The 10,722-nt window shown below is 37.7% G+C and overlaps 1 protein-coding gene across 1 annotated transcript; it reads left to right on the top strand.

Annotated features, from left to right (window-relative positions):
- The first annotated feature begins 861 nt into the window (after positions 1-861).
- LOC311074964 (asparagine synthetase [glutamine-hydrolyzing]-like) lies at positions 862-10,368 on the top strand. Its single transcript, XM_084102009.1, has 11 exons — positions 862-1,122; positions 2,504-2,741; positions 3,375-3,560; positions 4,167-4,268; positions 4,366-4,493; positions 5,725-5,851; positions 7,771-7,877; positions 8,144-8,244; positions 8,332-8,413; positions 8,644-8,799; positions 8,886-10,368. The coding sequence occupies exons 1-11, from the start codon at positions 874-876 to the stop codon at positions 9,093-9,095; spliced, it is 1,686 nt and encodes a 561-aa protein (XP_083958135.1). The 5' UTR covers positions 862-873; the 3' UTR covers positions 9,096-10,368.
- Positions 10,369-10,722: the final 354 nt, after the last annotated feature.

The raw sequence follows: 10,722 nt of genomic DNA, 5'->3' as shown, positions 1-10,722 counted from the left end.
TTCTTTTTTCGTTGCATGTTGCCCCAAGAAGATATTAATATGCAAACTAGATACATTGCGTACCCACTTAAGGCCGTTTTACACATATATTGCGTTAAGTAAAATATCAAATCATTCTGTTGTATCTTTCATAACATAGTTAAGAATCATCTTTATACAATGTTTGGTTAAAGAAAATACTGAAACCTACTAATTGATTGGTGAATGGGAAAAAAAAATCCAATGGTTTTGCCTATAAATGTCTATTCATGTCATTTTATGTTTGTCCTGATGATCACTACAGTTGACATAGCATAACATATGAATAAAATATTATTTCCAAATGCTTTTTTACTCATTTGTTCTTGTGCTCCAAACAATGTTATGACAATAAAAAAATAAAATAAAAAAAATCACAAAACTTCTCAGGAGAATAAAGCTCTGGATAAAATTGTGTGTGAGCCTCATTCTCACTGTATCATACTATATGAAGCCATAAAAGCCTGATGTATAAAATATGACAGAAAACATAAAACTAAATGCAAACTAAAAAGAAGATCGTAATTCCTTTCTTTTCTGTCATAAGCACTGTCAGAAACAGTAAATAGTGCAACCTCTTTTGTCCTTTGTGTTTCTGTTGAAACCACTGTATTAAGTGTATTAAGTGCCACCTTCTGAATTTGCATTTTAATTCAGTATGTCTTGTTCACTTTTGTGTTGGGATTGTTTACATCAGAGTGCGAACGTCTCTTTGACGAATTTTTGTGTACCGTTTCAATGGTAATTTTGTGTGTTTGTGTATTCAACAGTTTTGAATTCTTGTGTTAAAATGTTAGGATAGCATTACTAATTTGACTTCCTTCTAGTTTTAGTGGAATTTTTTTTTTCATCAGAATGTGTGGTATATGGGCCTTGTTCGGTAGTGATGAGTGCCTCTCGACTCAGTGCACCAATGCCATGAAGATCGCCAATCGTGGTCCAGATGCTTTCCGCTTCGAGAATGTCAATGGATTCACCAACTGCTGCTTTGGGTTTCACCACCTTGCTATTGTGGACCAGCTGTATGGCATGCAGCCTCTACGTGTCAAGAAGTTTCCCTACCTCTGGTTGTGTTACAATGGTGAGATCTACAACCACATCAGGGTAAGTAACATTCTTGGCCTATTTCACTTTCACTTTATTTCACACAAAAAAAGCACAATTTCAAATTATATTATTATATATATTATATAATATATATTATCAGGGTTGCCAACTTTTCAGTTTAGCTCGGAGTGAGACTTCTCCAACGGGGGGGTGGGGTGGGGGGGGAGGTAAGACTATCCCTCTCTGCCGTGCGTGCGCGCGCTATCGGTTGGTTTGGAGCACAGTCTCTGTCTCGCATGCGTGCTCGCTCTAGATTGTGGGAGATTTTTAAATCATTTGCGCCATAACTAGTGGTCCATCCAGTAGTTAAGAGCCTGAATTGTTTATAGTAATTCTGAAATTTAGTGCACATGAGTAAAAAAAAATACAGCACAGAAGAATGTCTATTTTTGCGTGAGATTTCTTTGTTGAGCGTGAGAGCGTGAGATTGAGGCTGAATGCGTGACTGTCACGCGAGATGCGTGAGAGTTGGCAACCCTGTATTATGATTGTCATTGTTTTTACTGTGTACTGATTTTCTTTGTCTTCTTCCTCTTCCTCCTTCTCCCCCTCCTCCTTTTTCTGCCTTAAAAGTGTTTGGGTTTCATAGAAAATAAATCATAGAGACCCCCAAATTGGCAGGATGAACTCAAATTTGTGTACTGCTACTCAGGCACACAGACACACCCGTTCTACAGTAGGTGGCGCTATAAGGCAATTTGTGTTTTGAATCATAACTTTAGAATCTTAAGGACTAGAAACAAAATAGTTTTTTCCTCTCTTTTTCTTTTTTTATCGAAGCATTGCAAAGTTATAAGATGAAGTGCCCCTCTTATTCTACGGACCCCTCATGGCCAGTCTGAGACACAGTCTTCTGTGTGTGTGCACGCACGTGCTTGTGTGTGTGCAAATGTGTTGTAAGATTATCACAGTATGATAAGTTACAGAGAGTTTCACGGTATACAGTATTTAACAATATAATAATAATAATAATAACATATACATTTTCTATAATAATAATAAATATAGCTGCAAGCAGCAATTGTCGGGGCCAAGCAAGAAGCAAACAAGAAGTTAGCATCAGACCATCAGTAAAATATAGCATTTTATATACTTTATTGTAGTTAGTGGCAATTTCATGTTTTGTTCAGTTATAGCGCCACCAAGAGGTGCAATCCTATCAGTTTATATACCTTAAATAATGTTTAAATAAATTATTATTATTATGAGAAGTACATACAAAATGTACAACAGAACAGTGATATATTTCTGACTGTAATCATTTTTTAACTTCAATATGACTTTATTTGTAAGGAGAGATTGACTCTCCACCTCACATCATCTCTCCAATTCCTTCATGGTTTAACATGCATCTAATGATCTGTCTTTTTCCTTATAGCTGAAGGAGCAGTTTAAGTTTGATTATCAGACCAAAGTGGATGGAGAGATCCTTCTGCACCTGTACGATCGCTTTGGAATCGAGAAGATGCCAACTCTGCTTGATGGAGTGTTCGCATTCATCCTGTTGGACACTGCTAACAGAAAGGTTTTCTTAGGCAGGGACACCTACGGTGTGAGACCACTGTTCAGACTGCTTACCGACGATGGCTTTCTAGCAGTCTGTTCTGAGGCCAAAGGTATAATGAATAATGTAAAGCACCTTCTCTGGTAGGGCTGCACGAATAATTGAAACTAAATGAAATCCCACTAATGCCGAGTTCACACTGCACGATTTTATCCCCGATTTTCACTCGCTGACAGATTTTGCGAAATCGGGTCGATCAGAAAAATCTTTAGTCGAGAGCAGCCCTAATGTTTGTGCTGCACGTTTCACTGTTCTTCTACGTACCTCGAGCTCATCATCTGGTATTTTCAGTGTCTCAGAGTGGCTTGGTTCACAGTAAATGCTGCTGCTCTCAAACTCATCTCTACATCTGCTCTGAGTTTGGGTTGCATTTAGGAACACAACATGTGGCAACCATCTTCCCAAACTTGTGATGAGAAGTGCTTCTAATCCAAAAGAGAAGCTGAGGTTTTCTGCCAAAATAAAATATTCATGGTTTACTAATTATTATTATTATTTTTATTATTGTTGTTGTTATTGTTATTGTTATGATTATTTTATTTTATTTATTTAATCACATTTTCATTTAATCAGATTTTCATTTAAAATCGTGCAGCCCTATCTCCTGATGCAATACCTTGAGCACACCTTTATTCCAGAATTTAATTTTAACATCACATTTTCACTGTGATTTTAATCCAAACAGGTTTGACAGAGATCACACACTCCATGTCCACCCCTGCAGAGATCACCCCCTTTCCCCCAGGATACTTTGAGGAGTTTGACTTGAAGCTCACTGGAAAAGTCAAGTCTGTTCAGATGGAGCGCTTCCACTGCTGCACAGATGAACCTAAACATGCCTCCTATAACAACCTTCAGGGCCTTGGCACAGGTAGATGTCATATAGTGACGTAAAAGTAGTCCAGATTACTTGTGCATTTCTATTTCACATGTTCTGAAGCCATTTTATATCTTTGTGTGACACTGAAACTGAGTTTTTGTGTGACCCTCTTTCCAAATATCATCAAAAATCATCCCAATCGCCTCTTGTGCTGTATAATCCTCCTTTGCCATGTTTTTGTTCGTTTCTTTTCTTTTCTTCTGCAATCCAAAACTCCCTAACCTGCCATACTCTTGTGTCTCTCCATTCAAATCCTTCCTTCTCGCTTTCCCAGAAAGCTGCTGTCATTTGCTGATGGAAATGACTGTAATGAGCCATATGTTGCCTAAAAGCGCACTGTCAGGAGCAATTTGTACTGTCAGGAGCAATTTGAATGATTTTGATGGTGCTAACAGTTGAAGAGTTACGGTAACGTGAATACAGCTTGGTTTGTGTCGGCGCCAACACAACCAGTTTAATAGAGTTAAATATCTATGGAACAGATGAATGTAAGAGTTACTTCTAGAACCTCCCTGTGTAATATACATCTGCTTACACCACCATTTACTGTACCATCAATAAAAACTTTAGAGAAATGAATTTCACCCTTGTCATCAGGCTTTGATTTGGAGACGGTCAAGAGCAACATTAGGATCCTGTTTGAAAATGCTGTAAAGAAACGCTTGATGGCTCACAGAAGAATCGGCTGCCTCCTCTCAGGTGCCTGTGCCACTCTTTCTGTTATTTGCTTCAAGTGGGTTTGTTACTCTGACTTTTTTTATTACATTCACCCTATCCATGATGGTTTTATTTCCAGGTGGTCTCGATTCCAGTCTGGTTGCCGCGACACTCGTGAAACTGGCCAAAGAAGAAGAGCTTCAGTATCCCATTCAGACATTTGCCATTGGTGCAGATGACAGCCCAGATCTTCTTGCTGCCCGCAAGGTAAGTGACACTGTACATTCAGCATGTCATATGCACTTTATGCTTCTATAGCCTGAACATGTGTTGCACTTTCTATGGATAGTGCATTTCTATACACTTTGTGTTGACTTAAAAGATGCTAGTGTTGTCATGATTGTTGAATTTCTAATATAATACATTCAAAATATCGAAGGTTTAATACCATTCTTGGATTCTACAGGGAGAAACTGAGTTTCTGAAGAAAAGTATTGACATTTTTCAATCTGGTGCATTTTAAGAGCAAAAGTAAAAGCATTAACCTTTTACTTTTACCTTTTTAATCTTTGCAATGGCTTTATGCTTGTACTTTAACGTGGACTCAAACCCCCCTGTTTTATTACTGATGGTTCACACCTCAGATTTGAAAAAAGCTCAAGAAATGGTTTGTAAAGCTGTGGAAAAGTGGGAGTGTAGCGGGTGAGAAGATGGGAAACAACAACCAATAATACACAGATCTACAAGATGCTCATTATACAAACAAATGAATATTAATAAGCAGAGAAAAAAAAGAGTAGGGCGCATTATGTATTTTAAAAATATATTCCTATGACAACAAACTCATAGGGTTTGTATTGTATCATTGGAGACTACTATCAACTATTATTAACAAATCAAAATAGGGTTTTAGAAATATCAACAAATCAGCTGCATAACTTTCTAGAGCTATTGGTCTAAATTAAAAATGAGGAAGAACATTTAAAATGTCTAATATATTTATGTGCACTACAATCTCAACGTCATTTTAAAGGCATAATTTTTTTGTCCATTCTTCAAATTTTTGGTCAACGTCATTGTCTTTTGTGGTATAATTCACTGTGTCATTGTTCATCTTTAGATGTACCGCTGAATCATTGTGCTTATTTGGACATTTGATTTGAAGAAGACACGATGAAATTGTGTGCATATACAGTACTGGTTTATGTTTGGATAAAACCACCAAAATAAAAGTTCCATGGTTTAAAGGGCAATGAAAGTCTAAAACACATTTTTTGAGATGCTTCCAGTAACAGATTTGACCGGTTTAGAGTAGAGTTTGACAGAGTAGACCGTTTGCACATCAATGGTCTCATTTTTATTATAGAGGCAAAAGAGGATCATAATTTTTTGGATTGTTTTGTTCTTCCAGTTTAAAAATCAGTTGAATCACATGCCATATGTGTTTTTGAGTATTTAGTAGCAGATCACGTTGGTTTTAACTGGTGTTGTGTGGCAGGTGGCAGCCTACATTGGCAGCGAACACCATGAGGTGACTTTCACGCCTGAGGAGGGTATCCGTGCGGTGGACGAAGTCATCTTTCACTTGGAGAGTTTTGACATCACCACTGTGCGTGCCTCTGTTGGTGAGTACAGGAGCTCAGACTAATTATAGGAGTAGAAGGAACTAGGGCTACTCACCAGTAATGATTTAGTTTTTTTCTACTCGACCAGTAGTTCATTTAATCAATTAGTTGACTGATCGCATGTTTAAAGCTGCAATATGTACATTCGTGTTCAGAAATGTACAAAATGTATATATTGAGCGAGTACATCATGAATCCATTTTCCAAACCGTGTTTTTGTCTTATCCTGAATAATAAATGTTTATATTTGGACTATTGTAGCCCAGTACCTGCGTGACTCATCATAGACATAAACGGAGAGAAGTTGCTCTGACTACGATGTTCTTCCACAAGATGCAGTTTTGTTTATTATCCACTAGAGTGCCAGAAGTTACATGAATTAAACCGTAATGATGATTTATATGGTATAAATCAATAATGATCCTTTAATTGCCTATATATAATAGTGTAATCAGCAATCGTGCACACACACTCGTGCTTGCCGTAGCACACCGATTATGAATGTGTTATAAAAATCAGCAAGGAGACTGTCTGAATATTTTAATAATTTATTGATAAAATTGTGTTTTTGGATGCAGAGATTTAAGTCAACGATGCTGACTCATGTCAGTAATGGCTACATCTCAGTAGTGGTAATATGCCTTTTTCATATGGATTACATAATCTGAGAATATTTCCTTTCCATTTGAATTGATTCATTTAAAAGTAGACATTTCAAGCTTTCTATAGATGCATTTCTCATGTCTGTGAGGTAAGTATACACTGAGTTTTGGTATATTTCGACAAGCTGAGACCGAGATGGCAGAAAGAGCATCCTGTTTGTTTTCATTATTTTACAAAAGTTTGACGTTTTATTGTTATTGCGAGTGCACACAATTACAATTTCAAATGATGTATTACCAGAGCCCGTCTACGGAGAGCCTGGCCACTCCCTATTAAGTCCTATTGTACCGAATTTTGGTTGTAGTTCCACCAGAGTTCCACTGGGGGCGATCGCCCATGAGTGCAAAATAAATGGGAGTCTATGGTGCTAGACGGCTAAATTTGTCTCTTTCACCCGATTGCCGTTGAGAAATCTCAGATTTGATTGTAGGTTTTGCAAGTTCAACATGGGTTATAGGTCGAAAGTTGAATGAACGAGTACTTATGTCCTTTCGATTTCTTACAGGTTGAGTTGTTGTTGCCCATAACACGCTAGCATTCTGCTAATGAACGCTGATTGGTCAGTGAAGGACTGATTACAACCAGAGATACCGCTTGATGGCATTGTGTGTGTGTATTTTCGGCGTGGTCTTTTAAAACAACAAAACAAAAACTCTTCTAGCACGTGTATTTACCTGTGTCAGCTGTGTTGTCGATGCCTCGAGATAAAAGAAAGTGCAGAGCGCAAAAGCACCAAAGTGACTGAAGGATTGCCGTAAAGCAGTATCTCTGGTCATACGATGTGTATGACGTCATTGACATTTTAAAAGACTTTTTAAAGCAAATAAGTGACTAAAAAATCTAACACCCAGCAATGTGTAATTTCTTTGCATCTCCTTTCGAATACAACATTCAAATTACTAGACAAAAAATTATATCCTGAGAAAAGTGGATTTTGAGGGGTATTTCGCCATAGACCTCCATTCATTCTGCACTCGCCTGTGAGCGCCCTCATATGGAACCAGAGTGGAACTGCAACCAGTTTAGAAGCCGGAAGTTTACTGAGAGTGGAAGTTCTCCCCTTATTAGACATTCTCTGGTATTACTCTTTTGAATAATGTGTTATCTGTATGACCAAAAATATATTTATATTTTTTTTGCATCATTTGCTTCAGCAATATGAATTTCCTAGCTCAGCTTATAGCCACTAGGTGGCAACAGTGCTTTTCAGAAAAAGATTTGTATTCAGTGATTTGTTGTTTGTTTTTTCTATGCAGGGATGTACCTGATATCAAAGTACATCTGTGAGCAGACAGCCAGCGTTGTGATTTTCTCAGGTGAAGGTTCTGATGAGCTGACACAAGGATACATCTACTTTCATAAGGTAAATGTCATTTATGATCATAAGGTACGTGTCAACTCCAAATGTATAAAAAAAAAGCTACACTTAAAAATGCTCAAATAAAACAGGTTCTGAGATGTAGGGTGTAGCAACATTTGTGTAGTTTTATAATGTAATTCAATGACATTCAGACATTTTAAGTGGGACTTCACTATGGTCACTATGTGAGAAATTAGTGCCTTGTCATGCATTGTTAGCTGTATCTTCAGACTTGGATTCAGCTGAATTTGTGACCTGATTTGAATTAGGCGCCGACCCCTGAAGCGGGCGCTGAGGAGAGTGTACGTCTGCTGAAAGAGCTTTATCTGTTTGATGCGCTGAGAGCGGACAGAACCACGGCTGCACACGGGTAAGACAAAATACCCCTTCCTTCTCTTCCCTTCCCACAGTAACTTGGTGATTTCCACTGTTTGTGACGTCAAACCTTTTCCACTAGACTGGAGCTGAGAGTGCCTTTCCTGGACCACAGATTCACCGCATACTACCTCTCTCTGCCTGCAGAGATGAGAGCACCGAAGGTGAGTCCTGACACCTCACAATTCAGTGATTTAGTTCCTCATGTCAGTCTAAAATGTGTCTGTTCCCACATCAGTTACGGTTCCCGGTCTGAAGTGTAATACAAAAACCAAAACACCAAATATGAGCAATAATGATAGTGATGCTTAATTTATTGGTATTGCTTTTGTTTTTCAAATATCATATTAGTGTTTTTTGTAATCCGACTGAATAACTTGTTTGATTGGAGCAGAATGGTGTGGAGAAGCATCTCCTGAGGGAATCGTTTAAAGGGATGAATCTTATCCCAGATGAGATTCTCTGGAGAAGGAAAGAGGCCTTCAGTGATGGTATGACATCCTTGAAGAAATCCTGGTATGCAAGCCTGCAGGAGCACATCGAGTCTGAGGTACTACACATGTACACACAGACTATGATGTCATGGATGTGCACAATACACGGTGTGTATCCTTTAATCTATCTTTTCTCCTTCAGGTGAACGACTCTCAGTTGGAGAAGGCTGATAAGCTGTTCCCTTTCAACCCCCCCAAAACCAAAGAAGGCTTCTACATAAGGCAGGTCTTTGAGAAGAAGTACCCCGGCCGCAGCGAATGGACGCCGCATTACTGGATGCCGCGCTGGATCAAGGCCACCGACCCCTCAGCCAGAACCCTGTCCATCTACAAGCCTGATAAAGACGAGTAATCACATCATTCTTCAGACCTTGGCTAAAGATTACATTATTTATGTATGCTATGGAGCTGGTTCAAAATTGATCATGCTACCTTCCTCTATTAAATGAGCTAAATTTAATTTTTTTTAGGTGGTTTGATTAGTCTTTTCTAAAGAGAACTGAATTTATAATACTGCAGGCCAGTTCTTCACAGAAGTATCTTTTAAAAATGAAGCCCTGTCCACTGCCTTGCTTAAGTTCAGCGTATTTATGTACAATATACTTAGTGCCATTCTAATCCATTTTATTTTATAATAATCAGCTTTATTTTATTAAACAGAATCTAAAAAGATTTGGGAGCCGTATTGGTTGAAGGACTCCACTACAAAAATGTGTACAGAAAGCTATAAATACTATTTTTGTTACTGCTTTAAAACTCAGAACTTAACATTAGCCAACATTGTCAACAAAAGAGGTTTATACAAAGATTCAGAAAGCTTGAAGGGGATCCATAAGATTTTAAGATCAGGGGTGCATTTCCCAAAGCCAACTATGGTCACAATTTCTGTCGTTACCAATAGAGCTCAATGGAACTTGCAAAGAAAGTTGACTAACGATAATTTTGGGAAATGCACCCCTGGACTGGAAAAGTTGTTGGTTTGATTCTTACAGGCCATGAACTACTTCCATTTTGCACTTGAGCTAAGCACTTGTGTTCCTTCAGTGGGACTGTCCCTTTGAGTGTTTTTGTATGTGTAAAATTAAGTGAAATTAAAGGGATGATCCACTAAAAAAACCTGTTCTAAACCGGTTAAATGTTGGTAACCAAACTGTTTTGGCGACCAGTGACTTCCATTGAATGGACAAAAACAGACTTTTTTCAAAATATTTTTTGTGTTCCACAGAAGAAAGTTCTGAAAGCACCCTCACATGAGGGTGAGTAAATGGCAATTTTCAATTTTGGGTAAAATATCCCTTTAAAATGTATTTCTAAACCGGTTTGTACATTTCTCAAAGTGAAATGCCTCACACTGGTTAAAGTAAGATTAACCATTTAGCCTTATGGGGAGTTCATTTTTTAAATGTTTTTATTTGGTGCACCAACACTATAATCTGGCAAAATGAATAATAATTTTGGATTTCATTAATGAGATGGATGTGTATGTAACATGAGTGTATAAAGCATCTTCAGCCTCCTTCACTGACTAATCAAAGACTTCAGTTACTTTCTAGACCTTGATGTGCGCATACGTTATTGATTTGAAAGATCTGGTCATGGTGTTAATAAAACTTTTCTTCAATATATCTTGATGTGTTTTAATTAATGTCAGTAAATAAAATAATATATAAATAAGCTATAAATACATAAATATAAAAAGAAAGTAGATATCAAGGTCCAGAGTTGAGGACCCCTGAAGTAGATGATAGAGTTCAAATAAGGTAGATAACTTTAATACTATAAACTATAACTTTAAGTTTTGCCCAGGTGTCCCAGACACCCAAAAGTTTTATACTCTACTAGGCGTACTTCAATACCTGTTCTAGTCAGATGATGTTTCATCCTTTTTTTTTTAACACTAGCACTCGGGAATAAGATCAATAGTGCTTCACTACAACACTATCAATTGTGAATAGAAGTAAGATCTCTAGTGTCTAGTC

This window comes from Abramis brama (assembly GCF_963993115.1).
Source record: "Abramis brama genome assembly, chromosome: 24".
NCBI lineage: Eukaryota > Metazoa > Chordata > Actinopteri > Cypriniformes > Leuciscidae > Abramis > Abramis brama.
Note: the sequence above shows the minus strand (reverse complement) of the source record. Positions and strands in the feature narration are given on the sequence as shown.

Bases quoted from the DNA above. Each gene is read 5' to 3' on its own strand.
- LOC311074964 (XM_084102009.1), top strand. From the start codon at position 874: ATGTGTGGTATATGGGCCTTGTTCGGTAGTGATGAGTGCCTCTCGACT. The intron at 8,414-8,643 runs GTGAGTCCTGAC...TGATTGGAGCAG, and splicing joins CAGAGATGAGAGCACCGAAG to AATGGTGTGGAGAAGCATCT. The intron at 8,800-8,885 runs GTACTACACATG...TTTCTCCTTCAG, and splicing joins AGGAGCACATCGAGTCTGAG to GTGAACGACTCTCAGTTGGA.